The sequence below is a fragment of the Argopecten irradians genome, chromosome 7, assembly GCF_041381155.1.
Source record: "Argopecten irradians isolate NY chromosome 7, Ai_NY, whole genome shotgun sequence".
Taxonomy (NCBI): domain Eukaryota; kingdom Metazoa; phylum Mollusca; class Bivalvia; order Pectinida; family Pectinidae; genus Argopecten; species Argopecten irradians.
The window spans coordinates 16,787,549-16,804,743 of NC_091140.1; the positions used below are offsets into that span (position 1 = coordinate 16,787,549).

The following is a 17,195-nucleotide window of genomic DNA, read 5'->3' on the forward strand; positions in this document are numbered from 1 at the left end:
AGAAAGTGTGATCTGTAGAGATTTGAAGAACAGAGAAAGGACTACCTGAAGATATTTGAAGAACAGAGAAAGGATGTGAACTCTTTTAGTGGCTCTTCGTTGGACATTTTCGAGAGCGATATGATCTTTTTTTAGCAATAGAGACCATACCTGGGTTGCATATTCTAATTTGTGTCTAATTAGACTTTTGTATAGGGTTAAGAACATAGTTATATCTATATAGACAAATGTCCTGAATATTGGCCCCAGTATGCGATTTCCTTTGTTAACTGATTGACTAACGTGCTGACCTGTTGTCGAAAAGTACAGCTAAATCTGTCTCACACTGTACCTTCTCTATTTGTTCATTTTGTGTCTTGTCCTTGATTGCCTATGTTAAGGTGTTTGCATTTTTTAGTGTTCAAGGCCATCTTCCAGTCTCTAGTCCAAGTGACTACACTGTTTATGTCGGCTTGAAGTTCTTGAGACTCGGTAGGGCTAATGTTGTTTCTAAAAACTGTAGAGTCGTCAGCAAATAGTTTAATTGAGCTATGTTAGACTACTTCGGGTAGGTCATTGATATATATCAGAAATAGAACAGGACCTAAGACACTACCTTGTGGTACACCACTAGTCACATCTACTAGTCCAGAAGTTTCACCATGAATAACAACTCGTTGTTGTAGGTTGGATAAGAAGTCTTCTATCCACTTCAGTATTTTTCAAGTGATGCCGTAAACCTTTATTTTTTAAGTAGATGTTTGTGAGGGACTTTATCAAAAGCTTTACTGAAGTCAATATAAATTGAATCGATATTACTCCCTTTGTCTTTGGCTTCCGCCTAGTGTTCAAGGGCCTCCAATAGATTGGTAGTGCAGGATTTGCAAGATCTAAAGCCATGTTGATGTTCTGTGAAGAGATGATTCCTGTCCATATGATCTACAAGCTTGTCCCTAATATTTGTTTGGAGAATTTTGCCTTGGATTGAAGTCTGACGTATTGGACGGTAGTTTTCCACTTTGTTGTGATTCCTACTCTTGTATAAAGGAGTCACATTTGCAATTCGCCACTCATCTGGAATTTTTCCTTCGTCTAACGATTTTCTGAATATAATTTTCAAATGTTGTGATATTTCATTTGAAGTTTCAACAAGAAGTTTAGGGTGGAAGTTGTCAGGCCCTGGAGATTTATTAGGGGTTAATTTCTTTACAGTTTTTTTCAATTTAATTCCTGTCGAATTCAATATCATCAAGTTCTGTTAAATATGGTCTCTCTTAGATGTGTGGTGTAAGTTTACTTTCTGGTGGGTTAAAGTCTGGTCCAAAGTAGTTATTCAGCTCGTTGGCGGTGTCGCAGTGGCTAGTGGTGTTAGTACCATCAGCTTTTACCACGTTGGTTACAGACATTCCTGTTCCTGTTCTTCTCCGACATATTTCCAAAAGGGCTTGCTGTTATCTTTATGTCTTGCACTAGTTCCTTTTCGAAATAATAGTGTGAACATCGAATATGTCGTGTTGCAGTGTTCCTGGCTCTCTGATACACTTAAAAGTTGCTTTCTGTTTTACAGTGGAGATATCAGACCCACTTACGCCTTTTTTGTCGGATTGACTACTTGGCTTCGTAGTCATGATGGGGCTTCCAAAGTTTCCTTACTAAGGGATGTCTTGTTGACGGGTATTTTATCTTCAATTAGTTTAGTTATGATTTCAACAAGAACATTCCATGCTTGGTTCGTTGACATGTCCTCAACCTGAAAGATGTTTAGCCAGTTGACAGAGGTAAGTTCTTCGCGTATAGCGTCGTAATGCCCTTTGTGACAATTCCTCCTCTCATGCTTATTGCAATTCATCACAATGCGATACATTTCAGTTTAAAGCCGCATAATCCGTATCTTTCAGGGTCCGTAAATCAACAAAAGAAAATTAGGGTACATATATTATAAAAAGTTATCAACTTTCCCCTAATTACACATCCAAAAAGTCCCGAGTTCAAAAGAAATTAATGATTAAAAATTCGATATCCAGAGTGTTTGAATATGCATTTTCAATCGTAGACGATCACGTGACTTTCCAGACCAAACGAAATGGCGTGCCCAGTCAAAAGTGTGTCGTTCATGTTAGCAGGAACTTCTACGGAAGAACTTGTTACTTATCATGAACAAGTGAATGTTTTGTTATGTGATGAAGTTAAAGAGTCCCTCAGAACAATATATATACATTAACGTCGTGTAAACAATACTTCCATTCGGTCATTTTGAGTGTTTACTATACGGCGATCGGTTGACTATGCTTTGCCTAATTTCCGGGGGCCACCGGAGGGATTTTTGTGGGAACGGTATTTAAACTTCGTATAAAATACGTGTTGCGATACCATACAACGTACTAGACAAGATAATAAATTGTACAAAAATGTACCAGATATATAAATAATGGTGTTGATAAATAATGAAATAGACAAGACACATCGTACTATATAGAGACGAAAATGGTTTTCTACTCTGGTGATATTTTTTTAAAATAAATATCTCAGACGATATTTGACTTGCCTTGGATAACCATATAACTTGTTTTATAAAGGTCCAAATGAAATATAATAATAAATCAAGTAAAATAAGCACGGAGAGCAAACTTGACATAATATGCATTTTTGTTCAATGTCATATGTGTATACATATCTATTAGTTAAATAATCACCATGTACCGCCATAAACCAGTATAAAACTTAATACATGTTATTTTATGTATATTTCTGATATTTATGTTGGAAAAGCTCCATGTTCGTTAAAAACATGATGATAAATTTCTGGTGAAACTATAAACATTTGGTTATATGATTTCAAGGATTACAGAAAATAAAAAAAAAAATAAAAAAAAATGGGGTTGAGGTTGCAATAAGGCGGTTTAATGTGTGTTAAAAGTTCTGAATGTCTAACATGCAATTATGTATATATTTTCTGTGTAGATAATGAAGACAGATCCCTTAGTTAAATTTGTGATGTACATATAGCTACCATATAATATGATGTCCAGCCGTGAATTTGCCTCTGAATCAAATTAATCAGAGACATGCATAATAAAAGACCTAGATGTTTCTTATACAATCATATTCATGCACAAATAGCACATTCATATGCATTGTAGTGTCATGTACACATATTGTGCATTGAATTCTAAGTCAATAGAAAAATGACTGGAGTTCAAAATAGCATCCAGTAGCAAATAAGCTGACCATAGCATGTGATTATAATGTCATCAGAGTAATTGCAGTAAAATTCATTTTTTAGGATGTATGTAGTCTAACCTGGTGGAAAATCTAACTTTATTAGTTGTATTTTGATAGTTTATCTTTATATATTCAAGCAATCCTAATTCCTTTAGTGTGATCTTGCTCCAAACACTAATTATGTGAAGTTGCTAAGAGCTTGTACATGTATTAGACCTTGATTGACCTGGACTAATTAGAAGTTATTGTCAGTCTATTCCTTTCTAAATCAATCAAAACTTTGCAACTTAAAATAGTCAAAAATGAATAATGCAATTTAACAACATGCATCACAGGCTATTGTCTCTACAGATATATGGATATTCTTATATATATGTGCAATCTGTGTATTACACAACAAGATTTTTTTTTATTACACATAGGGATATATGTATATCTATAGAGCCAATATCTTGAGATTTGACACTGACTTTTGACCCAAATAACCTTTGATCTAGCTCCAGTCTTGTTTGCTATTTATTTTCTGTATTTGAACACTTCTGAAATGAACACTACATAATTAAACAACTCAGACAAATGACATATATTATTTTAATTGGTTTATTGTTCATAAATTAGAATTACATCCTTGTCCCATATAAATTATTCAAAAGTTATACACACTAGGTGTGTAAACATGCAATAATCATTATTATTCCTTTTTTCATTTGTGTGAAGAAATGTATAATTTGAAAATATCCTGGTGATAATAGTAAAGAATTATGCTAGGTTTGTTCTGTCCTTCCTTCTTGAAAATAATTTCTTTCTGGTTCATAATGGGTACATTACAAACAGACTTTATTTTTTACTGTCAGTTTTGATCTCAGAGATACATGTAGTTGTTTTTTTCCCTTTTATTTTTGGGCGAGCTGCCATCACATCTTGCACTCTTGTCATCTGGTTGAAGGTCCCATATATTCTATAAAGAAAATGTGGAGTAAATGTCAGTTATGTACATAGATAAATACTGTATACATGCATGTACATATTCTTTCAGTGTAAGTCTACATGTAAATCAAACTAGTTCCAATTGTTTTCTGTCAAACACAAATTTATAACAATTACACAGTTTTTGAACACATTTATCAAAATCAAACCTCACTAGATACTAAGTTAGTCATTTATTGAATTACAGAGGTCTAGGCATTTTCATGTGAAGAGTAATGGTTCTAATTAGTGCCAGAATTTATGTAGCCTAAATATATTGGACATAATATATAATACATATTTTAAAAAGTCAATTACTATTCTTTACTCACACCACTTATGATGTATTGGTGTGAATTTTATATAATTAAGACCAGCAGATAGGATAACGAGTACGTGACTAAGTGACTGTAAGTCTAAAAAAATACAATCTTATACACACGAACACTGATGAATTAAGTTTGAAAGTGGCTTCTTTAATACAATAATATCCATAGCATGCAGTAAAAGGATATATTTCACCAATATACATCAATACACAAATAGATATCAGAAAAGATATCACACTCCTGACGCTGTAAGCCTGTAACAGTAGCTAACATTACATGTATATCGTATATGTATAACACTGAAGAATGTGATCATCTTTTAAGGAAACACGTACATTTTTTTGTATAATATGACTCTATTAATGCTTCTGTTGTAATCCATGATTAAATCTGTTATATGTTCCCAAATTTATCAACACTTTTCCTGGTTTTAATCTCTATTTTACTATGGTACCAATTCCAAAAAGCGACCAAACACTTACAGAATATAACCCGTACCCCTTCGGGGCCCCACTCACCTTATAGAGACGAAGAGAAGTCAGTTTATGTGGTTTTGGTAGATCATTCACAAATCATAGTTGTTGTCATAGCTCGAATTCGTTTCCATATAATATTCTTAGCAATTCAGAACATTTTTAGTTGATATAATTTCCTTATTCACTTCGAATCAGCAGTTGATTCTAAGCCGGCGAGCTTTCACTGCAAAGCTCGCTCCATTGCGGTAAACAACTTTTATTTCCGGACATGCGCAAAGTAGGATTTCTAAGCTTTGGAGGCGTTAACTTTTGACTTTCTGTCGGACCGCGCGTAAGTCTAAAATAAAATTTTGTATATTTATATCTTTGGACCTCTTAACTTTCTAGACTTGTAATTTGGGGAAAGTTCATAACTTTTTAGGGCTATTACACCATATCTTGTCATTTTTTGTTTTACAGACCCTGAAAGATACGGATCATGCGGCTTTAAAAGACATTGACATTCCGTTCATCATTGCTAAAAACTAAATTCAGTACAGATGGATTTTGACCTTTCCTATATCTGGTTGGCTCTTGGATATGTTGATATAAAAAAGTGTCTCGAACACATTACCAAGAAACGAGTAGATATATGATTTTCTGACGTACATGTTGTCCAGTCAGTCCAATTTATTTCTGGAAAATTGAAATCTCCAGTGATCAAAATGTGTTTTGCGTTTCTGGCTGACACTTCTCATTAAGTTTGTTAGGTAGGTGAAATTTTCAGCTGTACTATTGGGGCTACGGTAGATATTTGCAATAAGTAGCTTGTCACCATTACTTAGTTCAACAGCTAGTTACTCTTCAAAGGTGATTGTAAATTTTACTTGTTGGACTGTCATTTGTTCCCAGATATAAATGGCTACTCCATGACCTTCAGTATTGTTGGTGAAGCATCTAAATCCAGGTAATTTATAGAAACTGTTGTCCAGAGGTAGTATCTTGTTCTTATACTGGGTAACGAGTTCCTGAAGTTCATCCATCTTGCTAGTAGACAAAATATCTACATTTGAATAAAATATGTGAAGTTCGTTAAAAGAATCACTGTGTACAGAAGTAAAACTATTCTCCTATTCTGCACTTCTAGTTTGCCCTGTTGTAGCAAACAATAGCATGTTTGGAGCATTCCCCAGGATTGTCAGGCCAGGATCGATGACAGGTGTCAAGATTATAATAGTGAGACTCAGAATATAAACTGTTATCCTGAAGATGGTGATTTATCTCAATAAGGATAACGTTTTCCAGTATTTTGTTCTCTGTTGTTTGTTCCCTAGAACTACTTTTAATGGTCGGGTTTTAGATTCATCATATTTACCGAGTCGAAAGTGTGTGGTTGATTCTAAATCTTCTACACCTATTTTTGAAATCAGAAGTCGGATGTCATCTTCATCTTCTTTTTTCTTTTGTTGACCGTCTCCTGTGGTTTTTTCAGGGATGTTGAATATAATTATATTGGTATTCCTTCTCCTTCTGACATCTAACTCTCTCACTCTGCCATCAATGACCTTTTCAATATCTGATGTTATGTCGTTAACAGCTGTTAGGCGTACATGTTCTATGTCCTTAGATAGCTGTGATATTTTGTCATCATGCTCAAGTTTTAGAGTGTGTACTTTGGTATCAAGTAAAGCTGTTTTGTTCTCTACATTTGCAAAGCGTCTGTTGTTTGTATCATTGACCTCTGACAGAGTTCTGCTGATGTTGTTCAGAGTTGGTAGTGTGTTGGTGCATGCAAAACATGACCATCAAAAACCTGGCATTTCTCCATTTGAGACTAATTAATATAAGTTCACTACACTTACTTTTACGTTAGCACGTGTTGGACAGAAGTTCAAATTGCATTCACTACAGCTATAAACATTCTGGTTAAAAGTTTTCCATCACATCTTGCACACTTATCTCCCCTAGGAGAAGGGCAGGGTCTCTTCCTAGATTGGTCCATTGTTAGGTATAGAATTAACAGAAGGTTGTATAAATGTTCACTCAACTAGCACGATTCCATGCCGGTCAGGATAACAAACTTCTGGACAGACAAAACAGTACTGTAAGAATGTTTTGTTCCAGACTTAAAATGTATGTATTTAACTGGCTAGATTGGCACAGATACCTTTAGCTTGATGGTCCATGTGATGATGTAATAATTGATGGTTACACCACAGCGTTGTCTATGTGAATATTGACCCGAAAGAGGTATTGTTTAATCGACTAGCATGATTCCATGCCGGTCAATTTGTAAGTAGTTGTGAGCCAGTCCTATGTAGGTAATTTTCTAGACTATAGATGTGACTAGTTGACGAAGACTACATTATAGTACGGATACCATATTGATTGTCGTTAATCTCCATTCAAAGATGGAATGACTGTAAAGCAGTTCAAAAAAAGCAACGAAACAGATAATGCTGAGCTTCAACGACAAATTGACCTCCTAAATAACCAAATAAGCGAACTGAATTATAAACTTGCAGTCGTCAGTTAAAATAAACAACCTTACAAGGAAAAGTAAAGGTGGGAAGCGTGTAAAGTTCTGCATAAACACAAACGACCAAAGACTTAAAGGACTGTGAAACACGGTTAACATTATATTGTAATGGAACCTGTATGTGTGTTGACTTAAAAAATAATAGAATAAGAAAAAACATTTGTTTTGAACGAATAACTTCAAAACCTAAAGCTTTGGTTACTACTATATTTATAGACTTCAGACTCCAATTTTAATTGGCTCCAGGTTTGAATTGGAAAGTGAACCAAGGCCAAGGTTTCTAACCAATACCAATTTATAGAATCTTCCTTCAGGATGTACATGTTAGTCAATAAATATTGGAATCTTTTTTGCTAAAATAGATCTGTCCAAGTCAAGTTGATGTAAGTAGATCTTTATCTAGTATAAATTATTTGTCATTTTATTGTTGTTGGACTAAACTCCTATACAAAAGAATAATCGTGATTAAAAACAAATCATGATCTGTGAGGTAGGTTAATATAACCATACCTTCGTGATTTATAACAAAACAATATTTCAATTTCAATATATTTTATGTTATTATGATATGCATGTAACAACAAACTCATATTTTATAAAACTTGGTTAAAACATATTTGATTGATACAACAGAATGCTTCACAATGGACTCGTAAGTATATAGTTATACAGGTGTTTTCATATTAATTTTACTTATTTTAAATTAATGTAAAATCAAAAGATTAATAAAATTAATTCAATGTAAAAAGATATGCACAGTAACAAGATATTATAACAATTCAAGTTAACATTCATATGGAAATATGGCATATTATTTACATGCACACATCGTGTACAGTACTTTTATTTACATTTGGAATTTGGAAACTGTGATTTCACGCCACAAAAAAACCAAACACACAAGTCTTCTAGTGCTAAATTCTGTATCTATACTTCTAGTAGTTCTATGTCGCCTTGTTCATCAGGATAATACTACTTGTATTAAATTTCTAATTGGTAAAAAATACTCTGAAAAACAACAATAATTCTGTATGTGCAAACAATAAATAAATATACATTGGATTATACCATATGTAAACAAAATATACATATATATGTTGGATTATCTGCAAGATAACATATGTAAACAAGAAAAGACACAACATTGTGTGAATCAGATTCATATTTGTGTCAAAGTGGACATTTCTTAGCACTATCAATATAATATGAGAACATATTGAAAATATATACATTACATGAAAATGTATGTGCCACATTCAAATCACAAAATACATAGGTAGTAACAATTAAAGTCAAGAGGAATAACCAAACATCATCACTTGGCTATGTATAGAGAACATAAATCATAGTACTTTATCATATGCTTTCAATATCATATACTGCTAACATTAGGTAATCTTATACAAGCTAAGCTGCATATTACACTGGACTGTGTACAATATCATATACTGCTAACATTAGGTAATCTTATACAAGCTAAGCTGTATATTACACTGGACTGTGTACAATATCATATACTGCTAACATTAGGTAATCTTATACAAGCTAAGCTGTATATTACACTGGACTGTGTACATTCATATACTGCTAACATTAGGTATCTTATACAAGCTAAGCTATATTACACTGGACTGTGTACAATATCATATACTGCTAACATTAGGTAATCTTATACAAGCTAAGCTGTATATTACACTGGACTGTGTACAATATCATATACTGCTAACATTAGGTAATCTTATACAAGCTAAGCTGTATATTACACTGGACTGTGTACAATATCATATACTGCTAACATTAGGTAATCTTATACAAGCTAAGCTGCATATTACACTGACTGTGTACAATCATATACTGCTAACATTAGGTAATCTTATACAAGCTAAGCTGATATTACACTGGACTGTGTACAATATCATATACTGCTAACATTAGGTAATCTTATACAAGCTAAGCTGCATATTACACTGGACTGTGTACAATATCATATACTGCTAACATTAGGTAATCTTATACAAGCATAAGCTGCATATTACACTGGACTGTGTACAATATCATATACTGCTAACATTAGGTAATCTTATACAAGCTAAGCTGCATATTACACTGGACTGTGTACAATATCATATACTGCTAACATTAGGTAATCTTATACAAGCTAAGCTGTATATTACACTGGACTGTGTACAATATCATATACTGCTAACATTAGGTAATCTTATACAAGCTAAGCTGTATATTACACTGGACTGTGTACAATATCATATACTGCTAACATTAGGTAATCTTATACAAGCTAAGCTGCATATTACACTGGACTGTGTACAATATCATATACTGCTAACATTAGGTAATCTTATACAAACTAAGCTGCATATTACACTGGACTGTGTACAATATCATATACTGCTAACATTAGGTAATCTTATACAAGCTAAGCTGCATATTACACTGGACTGTGTACAATATCATATACTGCTAACATTAGGTAATCTTATACAAGCTAAGCTGTATATTACACTGGACTGTGTACAATATCATATACTGCTAACATTAGGTAATCTTATACAAGCTAAGCTGTATATTACACTGGACTGTGTACAATATCATATACTGCTAACATTAGGTAATCTTATACAAGCTAAGCTGCATATTACACTGGACTGTGTACAATATCATATACTGCTAACATTAGGTAATCTTATACAAGCTAAGCTGCATATTACACTGGACTGTGTACAATATCATATACTGCTAACATTAGGTAATCTTATACAAGCTAAGCTGTATATTACACTGGACTGTGTACAATATCATATACTGCTAACATTAGGTAATCTTATACAAGCTAAGCTGTATATATTACACTGGACTGTGTACAATATCATATACTGCTAACATTAGGTAATCTTATACAAGCTAAGCTGCATATTACACTGGACTGTGTACAATATCATATACTGCTAACATTTGGTAATCTTATACAAGCTAAGCTGCATATTACACTGGACTGTGTACAATATCATATACTGCTAACATTAGGTAATCTTATACAAACTAAGCTGCATATTACACTAGACTGTGTGCAATATCATATACTGCTAACATTAGGTAATCTTATACAAGCTAAGCTGCATATTACCACAGGGACTTGTAACGTAGGTTGTGAGAAAGTCTGCTGTGTATACATGTGTACTATATACTATATAAAAGGACAAGGGAACCAACGGCTCGCTTGGAAGAGGTACACCTGCCTCAACAAAAGTCGCCCGTATTCCGTCAAACATTGATAAATATGTACATATTTAATACCAATATATTCTTAAATAAATTTTCGACATGGAAAACACAACTTCAAACACGAAATAATATATTAACATACCTTTATTTCACTATGAACGTGGAAAATGCAGTCAGATATCACCGATGTCGTTTTGCCTGTCCAGTAAAATCAAGGACGTATATGAGAAGGATAAGTCACACTGGGTTTTGGGGGAGTACAACGTAGGAGCTTTTGTGTTTGTGCACTGACCGTGACGTTGGGCGACGACCGTTTTCCTTTGATATCTGCCGGCGCAGCCTTTGATGTAGCTTGCGGGTGCGAGGGTTACCGTCTTACTTTCTGAAGCGGGGCCGTCATTTCATGAGCTGTCTTACTTTTTAACGAAAATTTAAGACATATTTTCTAAATTTTCCGTCCTTAAAGCGAGTAATAAACGTTGTAAAATTTAATAAACTTTACATTGGTGTTTCGTTTGACTTGATCAGACAAGTATTTGTTGAGAAAAATGGTTTTTATTCCCGGTTCATAGGTGTCTCTCGTGTGGTGTTTAGTAGTGTAAAGAGACAGTCACGAATCCTTCTCACTTATAAATCCTTGAGTAAAATCTAGGTCAAAAGCACTCATATTCCCTTGTAACAGATTTTGTATGCATTCATTTCACTTTCTGATGATATTTTTCCATTGCAAATACAAAAAGGCTATCTCTGATTACTCTTTCATTAATCCAATCCAACAGCTAAGCGAGGAATCACACTTTTTTTATCCAGCACTCGACTCTTGTTCGTATAATCCGCCATATTGTAATTGATGATGTGTACCTTTTTGGTGTACTCGCCCTTACCCGATACTACACTGAAATTCTGTACTCAGACTCTGTATATATTAAGTTTCATGGTTTAGGTCCTTAGAAGAACCTTTATTTGAGATACATATATCATTAATTGAAGAATCTAACTTAAATGGAGACTCTAATGTTGTACTTGACCGTTACCACATTGATATTGTAGCGTTTGGTGTACAGACACCGGGTATATGGTGTTTCCAGTCCGGGTCCAGGTATGGGGTACATAATATCCACACAAACGTGTTTAACCTAGATTTCAGTGGACAGGTAAAACGACATCGGTGATATCTGACTGCATTTTCCACGTTCATAGTGAAATAAAGGTATGTTAATATATTATTTCATGTTTGAAGTTGTGTTTTCCATGTCGAAAATTTATTTAAGAATATATTGGTATTAAATATGTACATATTTATCAATGTTTGACGGAATACGGGCGACTTTTGTAGAGGCAGGTGTACCTCTTCCAAGCGAGCCGTTGGTTCCCTTGTCCTTTTATATAGTATATAGTACACATGTATACACAGCAGACGTTCTCACAACCTACGTTACAAGTCCCTGTGCATATTACACTGGACTGTGTACAATATCATATACTGCTAACATTAGGTAATCTTATACAAGCTAAGCTGCATATTACACTGGACTGTGTACAATATCATATACTGCTAACATTAGGTAATCTTATACAAGCTAAGCTGTATATTACACTGGACTGTGTACAATATCATATACTGCTAACATTAGGTAATCTTATACAAGCTAAGCTGTATATTACACTGGACTGTGTACAATATCATATACTGCTAACATTAGGTAATCTTATACAAGCTAAGCTGCATATTACACTGGACTGTGTACAATATTATATACTGCTAACATTAGGTACTCTTATACAAGCTAAGCTGTATATTACACTGGACTGTGTACAACATTAATAAACAAGAGGCCCAGAGGGCCTGTATCGCTCACCTGGTTTTTTTTTTAGTAATTATCACAAAGACTGACAATCATTAGAAAAATTAGCAAAATTGACTCCCAAAGTTTAATTTTGAATCACAACCTTAAAATGATGCTATTGATACCATACAAATATGCTATCCAATACATAGGTTCAGAGACAAAGTAATATATATGAAAATAGTAGCCTAATTGACCTTTTGACCCCGCATCTACTGCCGTCTAAGGCCCCGGGGATCAGCCCTATCATTTGTACAATTTCATATTCCAACCCTGTAAGGATGCTACCATTGCATTATGAGTTCTCTTCCATGCTTAGGTGCAGAGAAGAAGTCGTTTATATGGAAATAGCTAAATTGACCCCTTTTGACCCCACCCTTCAGGCCCCCGGGGGGTCAGCCCCTTCATTTGCAAAATTTTGAATCCAAACCCTTTAAGGATGTAACCATTGCATTATGAGCGTAATCCCATGTTAAGTTGCAGAGAAGAAGTCATTAATATGGAAATTGACCACTTTTGACCACGCCCCTCAGGCCCCCCGGGGGGTCAGTCCTATCATTTGCACAATTTTGAATCCCCACCCTATAAGGATGCTACCATTGCATTATGGGTGCTATCCCATGCTTAGTTGCAGACAAGAAGTCATTTATATGGAAAAAGCCAAATCGACCCCTTTGACCCCACCCTTCAGGCCCCCGGGGGGTCAGCCCCATCATTTGTACAATTTTGAATCCCCACCCTATAACGATTCTACCATTGCATTATGAATGCTGTCTCATGCTTGGTTTCAGAGAAGAAGTCGTTTATATGGAAATAGCCAAATTGACCCCTTTTGACCCCGCCCCTCAGGCCCCCCGGGGGTCAGCCCCATCATTTGTACAATTCTTAATCCCTACCCTATAACGATACTACCATTGCATTATGAGTGCTATCTCATGCTTAGTTTCAGAGAAGAAGTCGTTATATGGAAATAGCCAAATTGACCCCTTTTGACCCCGCCCCTCAGGCCCCCGGGGGGTCAGCCCCATCATTTGTACAATTTTGAATCCCCACCCTATAAGGATGCTACCATTGCATTATGGGTGCTATCCCATGTTTGGTTTCAGAGAAGAAGTTGTTTATATGGAAATAGCCAAATTGACCCCTTTTGACCCCGCCCCTCAGGCCCCCGGGGGTCAGCCCCTTTTTTTTTTTACAATTTTGAATCCCCACCCTATAAGGATGCTACCATTGCATTATGGGTGCTATCCCATGCTTGGTTTCAGAGAAGAAGTCGTTTATATGGAAATAGCCAAATTGACCCCTTTTGACCCCGCCCCTCAGGCCCCCGGGGGGTCAGCCCCATCATTTGTACAATTTTGAATCCCCACCCTTATAAGGATGCTACCATTGCATTATGGGTGCTATCCCATGCTTGGTTTCAGAGAAGAAGTCGTTTATATGGAAATAGCCAAATGGACCCCTTTTGGCCCCGCCCCTCAGGCCCCTGGGGGGTCAGCCCCATCATTTGTACAATTTTGAATCCCCACCCTATAAGGATGCTACCATTGCATTATGGGTGCTATCCCATGCTTGGTTTCAGAGAAGAAGTCGTTTATATGGAAATAGCCAAATTGACCCCTTTTGGCCCCGCCCCTCAGGCCCCTGGGGGGTCAGCCCCATCATTTGTACAATTTTGAATCCCCACCCTATAAAGATGCTACCATTGCATTATGGGTGCTATCCCATGCTTGGTTTCAGAGAAGAAGTCGTTTATATGGAAATAGCCAAATTGACCCCTTTTGACCCCGCCCCTCAGCCCCCTGGGGGGTCAGCCTCATCATTTGTACAATTTTTAGTTAGTAGCCCATAAGGATGCTACCAGTCAAATTTTGTTGAAATCCGACCAGCGGTTATGGAGAAGAAGTCGATTGTTGACGGACGACGGACGCCGGACGCCGGACGCCGGACGACGGACGACGGACGACGGACGCCGGACGCTGCGGTATCCCATAAGCTCACCTCGGTCCTTCGGACCAGGTGAGCTAATAATCAACCCACTAACCCCTTAATACACATTTGAACACTTCTAATTTATATACTGAGCTAGTGCATTATGAAACTTCAGGGGTGACCAAGTTAACAATCACAGATAATGTTTAAGAAACTTGGAAAATTCTCTGTGGTTAACTTTACCTTTCCATAAAAGTTAAGAAATTATGTTCTTCAACACTCCCCATCCCCCCCCACCAAAAAAAAAAAAAAAAACAAAACCCTGTCTTGTTAATTAACCTGTAAGGATTAATGAAATATTCAGTATATTTATACGAAACCTACCTTTAACATTTTTAAAGAATACGTTTTCAGAAAAAATCTATTAACTTTAAACTTCAATAGTACAATGTGTATACTTATAATACAATTGTCATAAAGCTCAAAATAGAAAAGTGATTAATCTTGAAGGTAAAATTTTACTATATATTAAGTAGCTTAAAACAATATTCCATACAATTCATTAAAATTAATTTTGAAGAATGTTTTGAAGATAAATATGGTACCTAGTATAAGTATTACATTTTAATCATACGATTTTATATCCTCACTTCATTTGATATATTTCATGTTACAAGTTTAACAAAGGAGGAAATCAATAACAACACACATTACATTCAATGCAATACTAATATATCACCATATTTATCATCCTCTGTATGCAGTATGACTGTATTTTGGGAGGCTGTGGTATATTCATGTTGTGTCTCCTTGTGATAGTGTTACTCTTGCCATTGTTTATAGTGCTATCTCACTAAAGCATACAGAAAAAGACATCAGGTCACATTATACAAATAATGGGCAAACCAGTCGTACCACTCCCTGAATGTACTGAGCACAAGACAGGAGCAGACTACCAATGCTTTTAAACTGGGCTTTGTCTCGGCCATAGACTATGACCCAAAGCTTTCTTCACAAGTTTAACTCAAAGCTGAAGCCAGGATGTTGTCTATATAAAGCGTTAAAAATTGTAAAATCTATCCACTGACTGCATTGCAGACTCTTTTTGGCAAGTGCACATACAGACCTTCCGGTACATTTTACATACATTTGTATGTAAATATAAAAATCAATGGGAAAAACATGGATTTAAGAGTGTCAAAATACACATTCAATTATCAAATTGAAGCTCAGATAAAAGTTTATTATAAAATGATAACATAATGCCATCATGTAATCATTTTAAAATTTGGTTTTCATCCTTGACCTTGCACATTCATTTTACAAAATTGACAAGGTCAAGGTTACACTGAATTCAGCAAGCCTCAATAGGACAAGTCTTTAACATTTAATGGCAAGTATCTAACAATAAACAGCCTGGTCATGGATCACGTCTTTTCATCCATCTCAAAGGTCAAAGGTCAAGGTCAGAGTTGTGTGACCTCTACCTCCAAGACTGCTGGTGAGTCATTGTTTATAATACTTTGGTGACAAACAGATTGTGAAGCAAACGAAGATGTCGATGATTTTCGAGATGATGTCTAAAAAAAGAATGAAATCTGAAATAAGCATTATGCAGTTCTTGCTCTATGAGCAGGTGAGCTAATTAATCTTCAAATTAAAAAAAAATTTGTATTTGATTTAACAAATTTCTGGTTACTGTATTGTATAACATTATCAATTGCATTGTTCAGTATGTCTGTTTAAACATTACAGACTATTGACTCTTACTATTGATTTTATATCTATAAAGTTTACCATTGGATGTTTTTTAGAAGAGGTTTTTCTTGTCAGCTGTGAATCTGTCTGAGTTGAAGCATTGCACATCTGTGGTTTGGTCTTATTCCGTGGCACTACAATGATGTCTGGGCCAAAGAAGAAGTTATCATTGTGACTACAAGATGGGAGTTTGTCGTCATGGAGACCAGGACTCGGCAACTTCTCATCTCCATGGCAACTACTGCTGGAGGAGGATGTTGAAGAAAGTGATGATTTTTCTATGGAAGCTGTGGAGAAACATACAGGTTTCCCTCAGTCATGGGTTGGGTATGTTTTGCTTACATATGAAAAATGGATTTTTTTTTTTAATTTCATAAATTTTAGCGGTAGTTTATCATGCTGCGTTTGAAGCGCTAACTCATGCACAGCGTTTATTTCCTCACATGTAATATTGGTGTTTAAACTAAATGTATGTTGCAATACATTAACAGGCACACTTATCATGAAAAATAATAACTTCTTGATATGTTTTACACACGCCAAATTGCAAAACTAGAACTGTCGCCAGAGTAGACGACTAATACTCCTCACTGCAATTTTTTTTTTTTTACCAAATTGGTTTTTGTTTTTATTCAATATTACATAATACAATACAGTGTCCATTCAACAGAAGGCTCCTTGTACACATTTCCATATTTCTATATATTTTCCCTCTCAACAACTCTCAATATAATTATTTTATTTATATATGAATATAATCCTCATACTTATCTTAATAAAGTTTTTAATTTTGTGTTTACCGGGTATTTGACCATATGTGCATTATTGCAAAAATTTAAAAATAACTCTATTAATAGGGGACATTGCAGACCCTTCATAGTTTACTCTACTCCCCTTTATGTCAGGGTTCTGTGTACCATTTTATCAA

General features: G+C 35.2%; 1 protein-coding gene and 1 long non-coding RNA gene across 2 annotated transcripts in view; both read right to left on the reverse strand.

The window, feature by feature from the left end:
• Positions 1–3,783: 3,783 nt before the first annotated feature.
• Positions 3,784–5,234, reverse strand: LOC138327702 (uncharacterized). The gene is made up of 2 exons (XR_011209091.1): positions 5,015–5,234; positions 3,784–4,159 (listed from the first exon to the last, which is right to left on the reverse strand). It is a non-coding gene; the product is annotated as an uncharacterized lncRNA (long non-coding RNA).
• A 9,655-nt stretch (positions 5,235–14,889) lies between these two features.
• Positions 14,890–17,195, reverse strand: part of LOC138327704 (uncharacterized) — a 108,578-nt gene continuing 106,272 nt past the window's right edge. Inside the window, 2 exon segments of the mRNA XM_069274014.1 lie at positions 14,890–16,089; positions 16,307–16,554. Of these exon segments, the coding sequence (XP_069130115.1) occupies positions 15,976–16,089; positions 16,307–16,554 (362 nt within the window). The 3' untranslated portion in view covers positions 14,890–15,975.